The 18551-nt window shown below is 43.7% G+C and overlaps 1 protein-coding gene across 1 annotated transcript in view; it reads right to left on the bottom strand.

Moving 5' to 3' along the window:
• The window catches only part of col13a1 (collagen, type XIII, alpha 1), a 182457-nt gene that overhangs the window by 16573 nt on the left and 147333 nt on the right, over positions 1-18551 (bottom strand). The window contains exons 22-33 of the mRNA XM_067972397.1: positions 17749-17844; positions 16756-16782; positions 15743-15820; positions 14965-15009; positions 14504-14548; positions 14213-14356; positions 13410-13508; positions 11779-11805; positions 10124-10174; positions 8724-8750; positions 7257-7319; positions 2092-2127 (exon numbers count right to left, since the gene is read on the bottom strand). Coding sequence (XP_067828498.1) covers positions 2092-2127; positions 7257-7319; positions 8724-8750; positions 10124-10174; positions 11779-11805; positions 13410-13508; positions 14213-14356; positions 14504-14548; positions 14965-15009; positions 15743-15820; positions 16756-16782; positions 17749-17844 — 738 coding nt within the window. The remainder of the gene's footprint in view (positions 1-2091; positions 2128-7256; positions 7320-8723; positions 8751-10123; positions 10175-11778; positions 11806-13409; positions 13509-14212; positions 14357-14503; positions 14549-14964; positions 15010-15742; positions 15821-16755; positions 16783-17748; positions 17845-18551) is intronic.

An 18551-nucleotide genomic window follows, 5' to 3' on the forward strand; every position in this document is an offset into this window, starting at 1 on the left:
TGGATTCTCCCATTGGTTGGTCTTCAGGGAGGTGAAACCAGAGTGAAACCACCCCCAATCCACCATAATTTCCTCCCAGAATTCTCTAACCATACAGGACGGGTTAGAGACCAGTAAACAACTTACCGACTTGGTGCTGGTGAAGCCTTTAAAAGGCAGCAACCAGTCAGAGGACAACAACATCACTTCTCCACCAGGTGGCAGGCCAGTAGCAGCTGCCTTGGGGGACAGTCAGGAGCTGGGGGGAGGGGGGTCCCAGATATTCTGATGCATGTGTAGAGGTGCTGCTGGTAGCAGTGAGGGTCAGGGAGGAACCGTCTGATGGTTACTGAGAGCAGGAGGCCTCACAGTAGAGTGGTGCAGCCTCTGTGGAAGGAGGTGGCAGATGCAGGCAGTGCAGCCTCCGCCATCCCAAGAACTGGCACACAGTACAGAAAGGGGTTTAATGATCTCACCAGGGTGGTCAAGGTAAGTCAAGGCTCTGGTACCGATATATATCCGTTACCACCCACCTCCTTGCCCATCATACTCTCTCTCTCAGCAGCTGGGTGTCAGGTACACACTCAAGCACCTTTTTTTCCAACTCAGAACCACTCTCAACTCAAGTCACAAGGGCTTGGCACTCAAAGGTACAAGGCACCTTCACCTCTCAGCACCATGGCATGCATGACCTCATATGGGACAAGTATTCATGGCACTCACAGCTCTCTAATATCATCTTCTCTCCGTGCAAAGGAAAAGCTGACATTAAACCACAGCGGGAAGGGGAGGACCAACCGTGACTGAAAACTTTTAGTCCACAGGAAGAGTCAACGTTAGATTTAATAGGACAGATGGACAGGAAAGTTTGTAGGAGAGGACATTGTTGGAGGTGAATTGGCAAGAGAAAGTTGGTAAGGCTGGGCGAGGCTCTCCAAATATAGTTTTAGCTTCTTGTACTTTCTCAAAGTATTGGAATGCCCTAAACCTCACCCACTGTTTCTTCAAGGGCAGATTCACTATGTGCACAGCTAGATAAGCTCTCTGTCTTTCACGCCAAAGGGAGGTGCCAAGGAGAAATGGTGGTCTTTAGGGAGGAGAATGCAGGTGCATATTTTTTGAGGGAAAGGTGCAGTAGCTTTTGCTTTGTTTATCGCCCGAAATGGGAAAATCCAAATTCAGAGAAAATCCAAGCCCCTGGATCTTGAGTATATCCTCACTCTCGCCACCATACAACACCTGACCAGCTAACTTCACACCTTTCAAGGCTTGCTGTAAACAAACAAGATGCTCACGGGCTGGGCTCTGTCTCAACACGGGGCATCGTGTGAAAGCTCCGGCAAGAACATTTAAAAAGAGCGCAGGAGAGTACGAGAGGCGACAGAGCAGAACATCGTGGGAAAGGATGTGACAAGTGGTGTTCCCCAGGGATCTGTACTCGTGCCTCAGCTTTTCACTGAGAAAGAGAGAGAGAGAGGAAGAAAGAGAGAGTTCAGAACAGAGCTTGAAAACTGCCACAAAGGCTCAAGTGAATGATGGAAGGACTCGGGCTTCAGTCAAGGAGTGTTCCCAGCAATGACCGTATCCACAGGAGACCACAAAAGAACCACTTTAAATTTGAGTTGATGTTTGTTCCACTAACAAACCGTCTCTGTCAAAACAATAGTAGGGTGGGGGCTACCAAATTGTATTGGACTTTTGATTGCTTCACTGGACCATATCTCGTGGTTTTGCTGACATTGCTGTGTATACATCTGTACAGGATTAATGTGGGTCTGAAACTGCAGTCTGGTGTTATCCATGGGCACTGTAGAGTATTCATAAGGCGAATGCTCCATGTATCGTATTGTAAACTGTGTTCATTATTATTATTTCCAACTTCATGCATCATTTAATTTCCCACCTATTGGAGTGTCAAACCGTGCGGCCTGGGGGTCATTACGTTACAGTACGTCCCCAAACAATTCGTACATAAAGTCACTTGGAAATAAAATATTGCCTGCAGGCATTTTCATTGGACTATTTACTGCTATCTGTTTCTAAACAGCATTTGTGCAAGTTTTAAATGTAAATTGTCTTAGCCCATTGTCCCACATTTCATCTCACTCTTACCCTTTCTCCTTTTGGTCCTGCTGGCCCTGGTACACCCTACATAGAAATGAATATATTTAAGAATAACAGACTATCTACTCCTATTATCTAGCAACAATACCGTATACAGAGAAGGCCCAGCATTAGAGCAGAAGAGCACTTTGCTCATTAAGAGAACAGTACATGGACCAGTTGCTCAGCCTATAGAAAATTAAGTAGCGTTATCTTAGTAGGACTGGGGCATTTCTGTTGGTGACATAACCCTGGGTTTACTCCAATGGAATGAATCGGACACGGTGATATCCCTTCTGTAGGTCAATGATCAGTATGGTGTACAAACGGAAGCACAAGACCGATGGCCTGAGGTAATCGTCCCTCCAATTTTCCCTCCTTCCTTCTTGGGGAATGTCTAGACTGATAGGACATCTTCATTCTACATGTCCTCCATTGATAGCACTGTTGAAGTTGGGAACGCTGCGATAGGGGTCTTCACCCTACCATTCCATTCCATGACATACTTCTACCTCATGACACAAAAATAAATCTTATAATCTGATGCATGTTTTCTCAGAAAAGTCCGTGTTTCAGGTGAATGAATAAAAGGAAAATTAAGAGACATTGGCAATGATGGCAGTTTAAATGGGATTTACATCGGTAGGAATGTAGTTTATATGGACCTCTTTCTACATTAGGTACCTGTGGGAAAATTAGATTAGTTTCCCCAGGTATTACTGGTGAATTTAAGGACAGTCACAGAGCAGCAACACAAAAGGGCATTGTTTGAGTTCTGTGCAGGTACAATAAATAAAAGGCTTTGAAATTCTGACAGGCAGGCATATGAATGTTAATGAGTTGTCTGAGATTCCTCTCTCAGCTATTTTAGTGAAAATATTAATGCGTTTAAAATAAAGAGGTTAGCTTGTATCTTACTGCAAAATTTTATGGCAGAAAGCTAGAAAATTATACTTCTGTTGGTACATAAGTAAATCACAATGCAACCTAGTGTTTCTGTACAACACCGGGACTAATGGGATAGATATTCTGGTGTTGATCTGACCAAGCGCTCAGGGAGATTTTTGATTCTGGTGTCAAAGGAGTATGGAATTTACAGCTCCCCGGGCGTGCTTATGTATTGATTTATAACATGACAAAAATGGACAGGGTTCAGGGTTCACTATGGAAGCTTGAAAGTATTTGCTGGATTTGTCTCAAAGGGCCAACTCTACCGTCAACAATTTATGAAAATAGGCTAATCGTCTCCTACTCTTTGACAAGGGGCACACCTCCCTGTGAGGGGCTGGTGTTGCTCCAAAAATCTCAGTGTCTTCAAGACAGAGAGGGATGGAAAATAGGAAAACTAAAAAGAAGCAAAATTTCAGAACTACTCCAGTCTGAGTGCATTTCCAATTAAATAAATTAATGAATGGCTGAGCTATAGTCCATTTAGATTCTACCTAACTAAATGATGTATAGTGACATGAAGATTATCAATTGAAAACATCAGTGATATCCATCGTTAAAATCTAGTAATCTTCAGTAAGGGAAGAACTAAACTGCAGAGTATCTGTATTTTTGAGTTAACAAAACTTGCTTCCAATGCCACGAACCAAACTATAATCCAAAATTATTAATGTACAGTTTACTGTGTCTTAATACACTACAAAACCAGCCTCACTCATCACCAACTGCTTAATCCAAGACCTAGATTAGGTGTCAAGGGACATGGATGTCTAGATCCGAGATGCCTGGCACAGTGCAAGCTGTCCTGTGTAGGTGCCTCCACCATGATGAAGGCAGATGTCTGTCCTATAGCTGATGAGGAAACTCAGAATTGGTCCAACAGATGTAACTGAGGCCGGGTATGAGAGCACACACACACACACATAGCATGACTGGAATTAGACAGGCAACCAGCTGCTGCTGACTCGTCACCATCTCCAACTGGTGGAACTACCAGTCTATGGGGTATGGTGTGTGTCCATGGTGTGGTTACCTGCTAAGTATCTAGTGAGGGTCAAACCCATTCTTGCCAGTTGTCTAATGACTTAGTGACTATCCTCCTTAGATGGAGAGTAGCGGGGGGGTGGGGGGGCTCTTTGGGACTTGAGATGGCTCTAAGATGATGCACTTGGTGATGGAAGTTTGAATCTAAGGCAGCACTCCATAGCAGATATGCTAACCTGATACCAGGTCCTCTGCACTCCAGGACACTGTTGATGATCAACCAGCTAGCCTTGCTCTTTAGGAATCTTGAGGAATAGACCTGCCACTGGGAGCTGGGGTTCTTCCTGCTTTGCTCTAAAGAATCTTGCACCTAATGGGTAGGCTAGTCCGAGTGACTCCAGAGTTTTAGCTGGTTTATCTCCAGCAGTGCGTCTCTGCACACTTGGGGGTTCTTTCATTCTGCCAACCTGCACCTAGGCTCTCGTACGTAAGTGGAATGTGTCCGTACAAGAAGAAAACGTGTATTCTATAATGGGAAAACAGAGATTGCACAGGTCGGGGTAGATATCTCAATATCTTCAATTGGAGACTAATAAGCATGGTGATGGATGCCCAGCAAACTACAAAAATCTTAATGGGGGTGAAATTCATCTTGGGCGGTGACGTGAAACAAGCGATAGCGAATCGGCCGCCCGTCTTACACTCGGCCCGATTTTTATTTCCATTGAATAAGAATTTCACTCCAATGATTCGATAATCGGTGGAACAGATTATGCAGCGTGGAAATAAATCGCACGGTAATTTCAAGGGTCTGCTTTGGTCGGTATAACTCAGTAAGGTCATAGGCCCAAGTTACACGTCAACATTAAATGCTTCAGGCCTACTAAGACAGAATAGATTTGCTATAAACCACAGATTGTTTTGGTATATGAAAATGTAGGGCATTTGAAAATATCAAACATGTAACCAAAATCGTGCCCTGTTCAGTATAACACCTTTTGTTTGAAAAGAGTAAAGGGCTTTAAATTGTGACCTCCTACATTTGTTAATTTACCAGAATTACAAAACTGTGGCTACAATATTTGTACCCATTGAACAGTCACATTACTTAAGCAGTTCCTAAAACAAATGATTGAACAAAAGGTTAATTAAGCAGTCGCATGCACTGGCGTACTTCTCATGCTTCATTTATAATGGAAACGGTCCACTGTACAGGCATGTAATCCAGCTATATTAAATTCACAATGCAGTCCGACAGCAGTGTAGCAGGCATGAACAATCTAGGAGAATGGTCATATGGAACTCACCGGTGGCCCAGGCTGTCCGTCTAAGCCAGAAGCACCCTGGACGGTGTATGAAGTGTTAAAAGTGGAGAGAACAGTGGGGAAGAGATGAGTGTAGCAGTGAAAAAGGGACATGTGTTGGCATAACTCAATGAAAGGTGATGACATAATGTTGGAAGAGATGAAGACTTGACATGTCTGCCAGCACACAAGAACGTTCTTATAATAACAAATTGTATGGTTGAGTATTTCCAGCTCATTCCCTGTGAAGCAAACCTGTGAAAATTTTTAATTCTCAATAGTGAAAATGGTAATGGCTAGAACCACATTCTGGAGTGCAAAGAGTTACCTCTTTTTAAATTTTTCTTTGGCAGTAGAAAAGTTCTGAAACTAGCACAAGAGCTAGTTGGATATACTGAATGCCAAATCTTCACAATTAGCAAAGAGTGAATATGACCAGCACACCATGTGATTGAAAGTGAATCATGATACATGTAAATTGGACCAACAATGAATTGTGCCAATGTTGATGACACAGCACTGTTTTCTATCCATTATATAATCCCTGTAATGGACAGTAAACTATCTAATATAGGGAGAAAAAGCTAGCGTAACAGTTGGGCCTTGAAATTGTACTGTACCATAATTAGCATTTAATGCTTCGTCCACTCTGTTGTTTTAATGGCAGTGTTAAATTCTCAAAGTTTAATTTGTGCTTGTATTTTCACCTGCCTAGTCCTTAGTTCTGTCGACAGTCTAGTGATGAGGAGGGACTTCTCTTGACAAGTTACTGAAATTGATATTACAATTGAAATAATAGTTTTATAGACAGCCATGAACAATTAAGAAAAAGTCTGTTATTTTAGACTTTGATAACCTCTCCATCAACAAAAATTTGGACGAATGGAAATTAAAATAACAATTACGCTATTAAAAATTCCAGGGATCGTGCCATGTTCTTGTTTTTTTTTGGGACTTTCAATTTATCTACGTCTAATCTTTAAGAAAATAAACTGTGTAAAATAATTTCGGGAATGCACAAACAGCTGGATTATATTTGACCAACTGAATTGCAGCTGTAGAGCAGTTCTTGTATATCCAAAGACCGAGGCCTCCGGGACTGAGCACTTTGACGGTGCAAAACTTAAAATGTTTGTTGTTGCACTTTGTTCTTGACCATTCCTGTTTCTTCTTTCTATCCCCAAACCTGACCCAGGTGCCAAGTTCATTCACATAATTATGCTGAGGACACTACAAAGAGCCCAATTCACAAAGGTTCAGTTTGTGCTTGTATTCTCAACACATTGGTTCCATCAGAAAACACCAGGAGTGCTGTCTGGGAGTGGGGCTTGGAGCTGGCGGAGCAGCTCCCCGTTTGGTTTCTCTTCTCTGTCTGCCCAGGTTGCACGAGTTTCCCCTCCTCTTCAAGGCCCTTATCTTCTCCCCTTTCTCTTCGCCCACACTGCATTCTATTCTCTCTGTGCAACATGAACCTCCGCGTAGCTTTTAATTTTCCTACTTTAGTTCTGTGGAAAGTGTCGGTGAAAAGGTTGCCGAATTATCCATAGTTTTCACCACTTAGACAACTCACGGACTGGTCGACAGGGGACATACTTTCACAGAATAAAAAGGACACTGTCAGTTTTCCCCGCAGCTCATTGAGTTCAAATATATGTTGGTAAAGTGGCCGGATGGTCACCTCTAGATCTGGTCATTTTGCTGCAAAGGTGCGAAACAAATGGTGAACCTACTAGGATTTTTTAATTACTTATTAGATTTTAGAAACTTGAGTCTGACGTGCGGTCACACTTATAGTTAGATGTTTTCTATACAATTAGCTCTTTGAGGGTTAATCTGATTTGAAGAAAATGTTAATTACACTGTCATGCCCTGAAATCCCAAATGGCAAGTACATGCCTGAAATGCAGATTGACAGTAACAGTAGAAAATGTAACTTACAGGCAGTCCCAGAGGACCTCTGTCACCTCTATCACCTTTGAGACCGTTTGACCCTGAGTCGCCCTGTGTGAATGACAAAATGGCAGAATATTAGTTTCTACAACGTCACACTTGCATCATACATACGCTAATGTATGTAACTTACTGATTCAGTCAGAAAGCAATATGCAAATATATATAACCCTTTGGTCCAGTCATCTGTCTTGGAAGTATAAATGTCAATATTGAACAGAGTTATCAGCTAGAGTTTAGAGGCTGCAAACTTGACACTTTTGGCATCAAGGCCTAAATTTTCTGACTCGCGTTATTTTAACACCCGCCAGATTAAAGTAAATAAGTTAATGCCGGTGTTAAGATAACACCGATTGCAAAATCTAGGCTCAAATGTCTTTGAAAGTTGTATCAGTTGGAGAGGAAAGCTTGATCAAGAGGAAAGGAAAAAACACAGCAGCTGGCAGTGCAACAACCTGTGAGACAAAAGCTCCTCGGTTAGCTCGGTCATGTGCTCGAGATGCAAGACTCTCGAATAATGCACCAAATGCAGACGCAGCAGCTGAATGGAAACGTGAGAGGTCAAGAATAACCTGGTCCTGTAGAATCATCTGGGAAGAGGTGCAGCAGTTAGCTGAAGCCAGGGTGGAGAGAGCGGAAAAGACTGTTATTGGTCAGATATGTTTAGCACAGTATGGGACACAGACAGATTCAGTTATCATGATGCCTTGTAGAACAAACAACTTCACCAAAATGTGGGAAATAAGGAAAAAGAAAAGGCAGGTATTACTATTGAAAATTATTAGGTTGTGTTGGTGCTTATATAGCAAGACTAAAACAATTCACAGTGTTTGAGGCTATTATAACCGTAATCTGTCAAAAATCTTTTGGGGCCATTATTTTTACAATATTTAATGCCAACCTTCCAGGCCCAATAACTTGGAACAACCATGATACAAAATGAATTGGAAGAAAGGTTTAAGACAGCACTTATTACAAGAACAAACATGGTGAAAAGATTTGTCAAAATCATGTCAAACAAGGACCATAAGGGATTCTAACATTGGTCACTATCGACACGCTGGAACAGCTCCTCCCTGGTTTCATAGAAACTGGGGGTGGGAATAAAACTGGATGTTGACTCCATGGGGAAGGGGATGAAAGATCATGTACTGTGGGCCAAAGATTTCCCCATTCAGGAGACAACAAAATGATCTCTTCCAAGGTGATGGGTGTAACAGCATGTTTCTGTGTGAGCTCAATGAGGCCTTTCTGGCTTCTCTTTTCATAAAGCTTACAGGCACAATATTAAAATACATGTAACATATCAAATTTGTTCTCTATTCTTAGCAGCTTACACATTTTAACCAATGCAGAGATAGGGAAAAGATCATAGTGAAGAAAGGTGCCAGTCACAACTCCTTCAACCTGTGTAATGTGCAATTGTAAAAGTATCGAGAGTGGAATTAAAATTACCTTTGTCCCCGGAAGGCCGTGAGGTCCCTGGACAAAACAGATCAAAAACCCAATTTTTAATACACAACTATATCTCCTACAGATAATACTTTTACTTACTTGCAGAGTCTAATAGGATAATTTGTGACATTTTGGGTTTTTAAAATAAAATTAATTGCAATATTTCGTAAACAGTTTATTTTTGTTACCATTTTGAAACAGTGCACGCGCCTTGCTCAGATTCACTGATTGTATAGTCTGGAGAAGCCTCTAGTAACACAATGGAAAATCTAAAACGGTCAATATTGATGGTAACCAAAATTCTACAAGAAAATGAAAAAAATGTAGAGCCAACCCAAAGCCTACAACTCATGGCCACAAGCTTGGTATCTGCAGGTCTCTTCCACAAGAGGATGTCACCAGAGACTAGAACAAAATAGGAATATGGGGGCCAATTTTAACTTTGTATTAATGGGGAGGTAATGGCCTCAAAATGGGCTCAGTAGATTTATTGCTCTATTAATGCTGCCATTTTTACAGGGGCCTACCGCTGGGGGACTGAAGCACATGCCTGTCTCAGGCGGTTCGTCTGATATGCGAATCAGGGTCCTTTAACCTGCATGGGACCCCCGATTGCCATTTACAGGAGAGAACTGGTCCGATCAAGTGCCGTGCTCACTCCAAGCAGTTTTACCGGCCGCACAGCTCCCACCTTCCCACCTCTCCACCTCCCCACCTCCCCACCTCTCCACCTCCCCACCTCCCCACCTCTCCACCTCTCCACCTCCCCACCTCTCCACCTCCCCACCTCCCCACCTCTCCACCTCCCCACCTCTCCACCTCCCCACCTCTCCACCTCCCCACCTCCCCACCTCTCCACCTCCCCACCTCTCCACCTCCCCACCTCTCCACCTCTCCACCTCCCCACCTCTCCACCTCCCCACCTCTCCACCTCCCCACCTCTCCACCTCTCCACCTCCCCACCTCTCCACCTCCCCACCTCCCCACCTCCCCACCTTCCCACCTCCCCACCTCTCCACCTCCCCACCTCCCCACCTCCCCACCTTCCCACCTCCCCACCTCTCCACCTCCCCACCTCTCCACCTCCCCACCTCCCCACCTCTCCACCTCCCCACCTCCCCACCGCCAGACTGACCAACAGTTACAATCTGCCCTATGGAGTTTTTCTAGATAGAAACTTTCATTCCTAAATCATTTCTATTGATCTTGAAGACTTTATTTGAAAAAAAAAAGCTCTGCCTTGGTCACTGATATTTTCTGATCTATTTGACAAAGTTTGCGAAGTAGAGTGCATTTCTAACCAATTTAGAGTATGAGGTAAACACATGCAAGCTTCCCCTTGGTTTGAATCTTTCACTGAATACTGGTTTCCTTGCAATTTGAGGAGAATTAATCCTTACCATAGGACCCGGGGGCCCTTCTCGACCAGGTGATCCTTGAGGACCAGGAACCTACAAAAGGAACAAATATCCCTCAGTATATACACAAGACAAGCTTTGCAAATAATTACTGAAACAACGTAGATTATGTCAGAAATGGGCAGTAGATATCTTCCCGTATACTTCAACTTTAAAAGACTTTTAAAATATGATAATTGAATGTAAATCCCTCAGAGAATGCAGTGCATAAACTACATTGAAACAGTTACAACCGCTAAAGTGCATATTATTCAGCAATGCTTAGAGTTAAAAAAACTTCTGTCTTAAAGAATTTGATAGGGTCGATAGAAAAAACTATTTCCTCTGTGGGGGAGTCCAGAACAAGGGGGCGGAACCTTAAAATTAGAGCCAGGCCTTTCAGGGGTGATGTCAGGAAGCACTTCTTCACACAAAGGGGAGTGGAAATTTGGAACTCTCTCCCCCAAAAAGCTGTTGAGGCTGGGGGTCAATTGAAAATTTCAAAACTAAGATCGATAGATATTTATTAGGCAAGGATATTAAGGGTTATGGAAGTAAGGCGGGTAGATGGAGTTACACTACTGGTGATCTAATTGAATGGCAGAACAGGCTCGAGGGGCTGAATGGCCTCCTCCTGTAACGATGTTCCTTGGTCCTGCGATCGATTGCAGCAGGTGGCCCTTTAAATTTTGAAATCCCCCTCCGCACCCACAGCAACCCTGGACACCAGCAACGCACTGGCATCCTGGTTCCCAGCATTGCTATTGTGTAAAGGAAAGGAATTCCTGTCATTTCAGTACCTTTTGAATACTTCTGCCCATATTAGGGTTGATGCAGTTCTACGTTCACCTCCTGTTTCCGGCAGAAAGTGCTGGAAACGATGAGTCCGCGGGGAGCTGGTGGAATGGTCAATAATGCATCTCACCCCCACCCGCATCCCTACCAGCCGGAGTTACATCAAGGAATGAGACAATTCCGGCAGTAAATCCAGCCTTCTGAGCCTAGACGTTAACTTATACATGCAAATTAGTTCTTCTAAAACCAGCCAGACTCTATCAAGAGATCCTTTTTCATGCGTTTGTACGAAGTTCTTTGCCCGCTATTTTAACGCAATGAGTTAACAGTTCCATTAAAATAGGGGACACGGGAGTTGATATAAAGGCATTATGTGTTTAGATGCGAATGTTCACGCAGGGTAAGTTTAACCCTTTCAGTTTCCTCTCGTTTTACCCATTCTACTGTGTGATTTTATGACAATAATTTGAACAGTCCAAGAAAATAATACACCGGCCATTGCTATGGGCAGATAATACCAATACTACAGCTCACAGACAGAGAAAAACCTTCAAGCATTTGAACGCACCAGCAACATTTCAATGAAATAGTGAAAATTAAAGCACATAAAGCATTTCTAACACTTCATCCTGATGATATATGAGCCTAGAAATCACTGTTTGCAGTATTAGATTCTGAATGCTAAACATAGTTGTAAGACTTCCTTCTGTCTGTTATTGTATCAGAGGTGTTAAATGGACAAAGAAATGGGCCTCCAAATACATTCAGCACTTGCACGCTAACATCACAAACAGCAACTTCTAAGCTTTGGATTGTTCAATATTTAACTTGTACATCGAGAATAAATGTAAACACCCCCTTACCGCATCACTCTTGTCTCCTTTATCTCCCTGAAATCAAAGATAAAAATAAATTCCAGTCAGTCTGTGTGGAAATTGTCTACCAGTGTCCACAGGACAATCCCATCGCATCAGTATGCACCAGGAGGAGGGAAGCCAGTGCGAGATTCCATGAAGGAGGGAGTTCACACAATACAGAAATTGCCCTCTGTTTGGCCTCTTTATTTTTATCCACAAGGGAGCCACTTATCCCTGGTGCCTCTGAGCTGCTGCAATTATTCAGAGTCTGGTCAGTGGGATATTCCATCAATACCGTTACTAATGTAATGACCATGCCAATATTCCCTCTTTCCCATGATAGAGTGTGGTGGTGTACACTTACCTGCTTTTCCAAGAAGTGGTAGTTACGTCCAAGTCACAAAGGACTCTGGGACTGCAATCTGTATCCAAGCTCTTTATTGGGCTGCCACGAAGAACGTTTTGTATTTTTATCTTACGTCCTTAACATTATTAAACTTCAAAGTTTCGAAACTCCGGCATCCCTGCTCTGGTGTGGACTGTTGGCCACCTCCCAATGGAGGGCTTCTGAGCCTGTCCCAAATCCTGGGATTTAAATAACTGGGATGGGTGCCCCAGGCCTGTAGAGGCACTTGCCCCGAAGGAGTGCTGAGGAATCAGAGTGTCACTGCTGTTCCGATTGGGCAACCTTAACGAGCCAAACAATTGAAAAAAAAATGTGCTTTGTCCAAAGTGGAAAAATTGTGGCCATATGAGGTCACTGATCCCCTTTGGGATTGATTACCGTTCCTTCCTCAGCTGTTTAAGGCCGTCTTAAGGTATAGCACAGAACCCACACTTGTTTTCAGGAGGTGTGGCTTCTACTGGGCCTAACGAGGGTATAATGGGCAGAATCACCAGGGTAGCCCAGGCACACCTTCAGATAGGCCCCCAAAATGTTCAGTGCTCTTATAGAGGGAGGGCCGAAGGCTCGTTCACCCCGCCTTGACAGGAAATTTTGGCCACTTATCTGAAGTTATGTGAATGGGATGACCGAGGAAAATTAAATGGTCACTCACATTTCATAAGGACAAAGAAATAGGAACAGGAGTAGGTCATACGGCCCCTCGAGCCTGCTCCGCCATTCAATCAGGTCATGGCTGATCTTTGACCTCAGTTCCAATTTCCTGCCCGATCCCCATATCCCTCAATTCTCCTAGAGTCCAAAAATCTATCGATCTCAGTCTTGTCTGTCTAAGACCCGTCAATAGCCATTGTGGCATAAATTATACCAAAAGAGGAAAATCCAGCCCTCTGCTGAAGTAACATAGCGGGAAAATGGTTTTTTTGATTAGTGCGGAACATTACTCTTAAAGTTTGTGATCTGTTTGCTCTGGAAGAGTAAATGACTGGTTGGCATTTAGCGTTTTATATTATGACTTGTCATTGGGGGCAAAATTGGACTCAGGTGTGAGCGTAAAACAGGTGATGGTGAATCGGGAGCCCGTTTTACAGCTGTTATTGACCTCAACGGAAAGGAGAATGAGGCGGGGTGTAAAACGGGCAGTCGATTGGCTATCGCCTGTTTTGTGCTCCCACCCGAGACCCCCGACCGTGTCAAATAACCAAAGGACCTGGGTGTGGCTGCAAATACTTACCGTTGACCCAGGAAGACCGACGGGGCCTGGCAATCCGGGTGGGCCTTGTAGACCTGCTTCACCCCTTTCTCCTTTTTCACCCGTGGGCCCATCTAGACCCTAAATGTACATTAAAGCCACACAATTCAATAGTGTTTTGGATTTCTTTCTTAAAGCAGTAAGACAGAGTACTCACATTCCCACCAACATAAAATCATAACCTACTACCACCAAGCAGTGTCAAACAATTCTCTAGGGCAACAAAAATATTCAATAAAATGAATATGTTCCCACTGAAAACATACGAGTGTCACAAGACTAAGTTGTTTTCGTACAGATCACAATTCTGCCGTCCCCCAAATGCCAATCACAAACGAGCAAAGACGTTGCACAATTGGATTTTGAAACATTTCAATCGCCACACTCAGCAGTGAATTGGCATCAAGTTCTTGGTGAGGGAGGAAGGAGGTGGGGGGCGAGATCATAAAGGGGAACTTTTTGTGAAACCTCCACTTCAGGCCCCTCGAGTGTGCAGTGTCTGATAGTCACTGCTGATTTCAGACAGCAGGCAGGCAAGAAAGATTTGCAAATCACAGAGTGATTTGCAATAAATAGATCAGACCAGTAAGTAAACTGTTACTCTGCAGGTAAAGATTTGGATGGATGATTACAGCATTGTCATGTGAACACCTTAGTTTGTGGATACAACCATGGAAAAATTAAAATGGACCAAAATGTGCAACAAAGTACACGGATATTAATGGAACGAGTTTATGGACCTAAGTGTCTGTGTTTGAAATAAAATATTGAAGGCGTGAACATACTGGAGGTCCGGCCAGTCCGACATCTCCCTTGTCTCCTTTAGGTCCTGGGAATCCCATAATTCCTGTCTCTCCTTTGGGTCCTTCGAGACCTGGAGGTCCTTCTGGGCCAGAGAACCCCACATCACCCGTTTTACCACGAGGACCCTGGGAGAACAAACCACAGGATCCAGGAAAGTCTTTATGACCAAACGAGACCGGAAGAGGTAAACACTCATTCTGGTGAGTTAATGGGAACTTTAACACACAACTCAACTGGATTAGATCTTTAAGAGAAATAAACATTCGAATTACCTTTTCTCCATCAAGTCCAGGTACCCCTGGCAAGCCTATTTCGCCCTATAAATATATAATAAAGCATCAGTACGTACATTCCACTTGGGTAGAATTAACCCAAGTTTCCCCTTTACAACATTTAAGCAATTTCATAGTGTAAAAGACCAGACTCGAATGTTAAACGAGCAACGAATCCAATGTGGGGCTGGATAAACGCCGTTTTTATTTGAGGTTATAAATATCGTCCTTCTGTCCAGAAAGATAAGGAAGAACTTTCAAGACTTTGGGGCTGAAATCCGTCTCGGGCGTAAACGCAAAACGGGTGACAGCGAATCGGCTGCCCGTTTTACACCCGGTCAACGGAGGAGAAAACCGGGCAGAGTGGAAAACGAGTGGTCGATTGGCTATCGCCCGTGTCGCGCTTACGCCCGAGACGGATCCCACCTCCTCTGAGTGATAGATCTCGGTGAAGACTTTACCTTCTGGCCTGGTAGTCCTGGCATTCCTGGAACCCCCGGTGGTCCCTAAATATAAATCATACGGGTCACCATCAGCTCCTCATGGCAACATGAAGCTTCACAGGAAAGGGCAATCAGCTTTGTTTTTAGACAAACAAAAACGTGCAGAAAGATGTCTAAAGGGAGGAGGGTAGGTCTAGTGCAGTGTCCTCAGATTACAAAGTGTCTTTGGACCCACCCCATATCCATAGCCCAAGTGTGTTCCTTTAAAAACCCAAACCCAAATATTATGGTGTCACTGTCTGCTGCCACTGAGAGGGAAATCTAACATTGGAGGTCTGTTTTCAGTTAATGTCACGCTCAGGACTGCGCCAGATGGTGAAATGCTTGATTATAACGGACAAGGAGGAATCAATGGGGAGGTGGACAGATGTTTGACAAAAACAGTGATTGAGAGACAGATATCGGGCTAGATGTCGACTATCAAAAGCCCAACTAGAGTTCGCCCAGCCAATTGCATATATACTTGAAAAGGAAAAATTTGCAGGGCTATGGGGAAAGAATGGGGGACTGGGACTAATGGGACAGCTCTTTCAAAGAGCCGGCACAGGTACGACGGGCCAAATGGCCTCCTTCTGTGCTGTAAGATTCTATGATTCGATCATTTATACTTTGATGCATGACATCCTCTTCACTTACAACATTTGAACCATTTTCTTAGCAGAATTACAAATATGTTTGACAGAAAAGTCTCAAATTAATCTACGGTTAGGGATGTGGCTCTTAGACTAACACGTACCTGGAGTGCTTCGTTGATGTTACCATTATAGTCAATTATTTCGGTTTTTCCTGGTTCACCTTTGGGACCTGGTGGGCCCTAGAGAGCAGGTAAAGTAGATTAAACAACCCATCGTTAGGATCGCCGGCAAGGCAAGAAACAGCGTGGAGTTGTGAAGAATATAAAACTGAACTCATTTTATTCATTCCCTGTGTAAACTACAGGATTAGCACATGATGTTTATCCAATCAGAAATTGTAACTGCAAAATCAAATGACTTCCCAAGTTTTTGAAATGTAATATTTAATGTACCCAAACCCCCGCCGATCTGAACGGCAAAAATAAAGATGTGGTTTTTGAGCAAAGGTTTGCTGGAAAAAACACATTAACGCTGGGACTGTGTAACTCCCTTGCCATGAGGGTTATTGTACAGCTGTAACAGCAGAGGAGAGTGGAAATCTCTTTGTTAACCTGCCTATTTGTTCCCACTTATCCAACATCAATTTTGGGGGGGGGGAAGGAGGGACAGGGAGGGGGGAATGGGGGAATCGGGGGGGGGGTTTAAGGAAGTGCTTTGTTAGGATGCTCTGGCCTTCATGGTGTGGGGCAGGCTTGATGGACTAGCTGGTCTTTTCCTGCCTGTCAATTTCGTCCGTTTGGAATTTCAGGAATCTAAAAAGCCTTAGATTCAAACCTAGAGCAGAGGCACCATTCCTGTAGAACACACCAACTCTGCCACTTCCTCCAGCCCTAATCTCTGGGGTGTTGCACTTTGCCCCCCCGCTCCATTCATTCATCATCGGGGGCCAAGGATTCAGGTGTACGAGCTCTCCTCTGTGCAGCTCCCTCTCTGGACCTCCCAGACTAAATGGCTACAACTTTGACAGGGGCTTTGACACACAAGGTATCATTTATATCGCAAATGTAATGCGGAAGTGCAGCAGATCAGCAGCTTTCCATTATCTCAGAGGAATTAATCAGGAAAGCAAATTGATATTACAAACCATGGGATCAGTAACCAAAGCCCAACTCACCTGCAGTCCCAGTATCCCAGCTTCACCCTGTAAGAAATTCGAGACACACCTTTACTTGGATAGTGGAATATAGGCACTAGTTTTTATTATGCAAATTTTAGAGTTAGCACAATAATTATTCTCCTTATCAACAAATCCCCAATAATGTTCTCAAGAATATATTACAGTTACGTTAATAGGACCTCCACTGTATTTAAACCGGAGTCTGAGCAGGAAACCAAGTTTCCCCACCAGGCTGAAGCAGGCGGGAAGGACAAGGGGGCCCTTCAGGTCAGGCAAATAAATTCATTTGTGAGGCCAGGAGGAGCAGGAGTGTTCCTCCGGGCCCCACGGGGAAAGTTAGGGCCTCCCCTGCCCCGGACTCCCCCACTTCGAGCCCCGAGACCCTCCTGAAACCCCCTCCCTGCCGGTTACCTGGAAGCAGGTGGTCAGCCGAGTGAAGCTCAGTCCTCTGCTGCTCGTCACTGCTCTGCTCCCTATTCCCACCTGTTCCGGGTGAGGAATGCACCAGCAGCATTTAAATGAGGCATTAGGGGGTCAATTTTATGAATGGACAGAAAAACAAGGGGAGCACACCCACGATTTCCTACCATGTGCTCTCGGCAAGTGACCCCTCCCCCAACCACCCCCCCGCCTCCCAACACATCTGACGGAGGCAGACATTTCCTGAACCATCATCACTAGAAAACAGGTTATCTGCTCATTTATCACATTGCTGTTTGTGGGATCTTGCTGTGCACAAATTGGCTGCCATATTTCCTACAACAGTGACTACACTTCAAAAGTACTTTGTTGGCTGTAAAACGCTTTGGGACGTCCTGAGGTCGCGAAAGGTGCGATATAAATACAGGTTATTTCTTTCTTTCTTTCTAAAATTGGCTCAAATGAACAATAGTGCTGACCTATCGGAATTGGCAGCTTAATCTACCAAACCTCGATAAGAACAATTAACCAGACTTACATGAATTAATAAATAAGTAAAAAGATACCAACCTTTGGTCCTGGAGGGCCAGAAGGTCCAGATAAACCCGGGAGACCTGATTCACCTTTAATTCCACCAGCCGCTGTTCCCGGGTCCCCTTTCTCACCCTATTTAATAAGACCATATTGTCACATTAAACAACGATACGCTGGACATAATTTCTTCATGGTCAGCTACAGATTATTAAACCCACAATCATTAATGTTCTGTGTGATCAGTAGACTTGAATAACAGTGAGAGATACAAAAACTGAACAAAATACAATAACCTAACCCCTCCCATACAAAATATAAATGGCATAAATTGCAAACAACAGGCTAAGAATTATGGGCATGTATGTACACAATTGTGGAATAATTGACATCAATGCTAAATATTCCTACATAATTAGCATGATAGGATGAATAACTCTTGTTATTTGGTAATCTTAGAACCTTTCAGTGACAACATTTAATTATCTAACTCAACGAAGCAAATTTAGGCAACAACAACTTATATTTCTATAGCAACTTTACAGTGGGAAATGACCCCAGGCATTTCACAGGAGTGTCATCAGACAAAAAATTGAGCCAATGGAAGAGATATTAGGATGGGTGACTAAAATCATGGTCAAAGAGGTAGGTTTTAAGGACAGTCTTAAAGGAGGAGAGAGAGGTGGAGAAGTTTAGGGAGGGAGTTTAGGGGCCTAATTGGCTGAAGGCAAGGCCACCAATATTGGGGCAAAGGGAGGGGTGAGGCCATGGAGGGATTTGAATGTAAGAATGAGAATTTTAAAATCGAGGCATTGTGGACAGGGAGCCAATGTAGGTCAGCG

This window comes from Heptranchias perlo, chromosome 36 (assembly GCF_035084215.1).
Source record: "Heptranchias perlo isolate sHepPer1 chromosome 36, sHepPer1.hap1, whole genome shotgun sequence".
Classification (NCBI taxonomy): Eukaryota; Metazoa; Chordata; class Chondrichthyes; order Hexanchiformes; family Hexanchidae; genus Heptranchias; species Heptranchias perlo.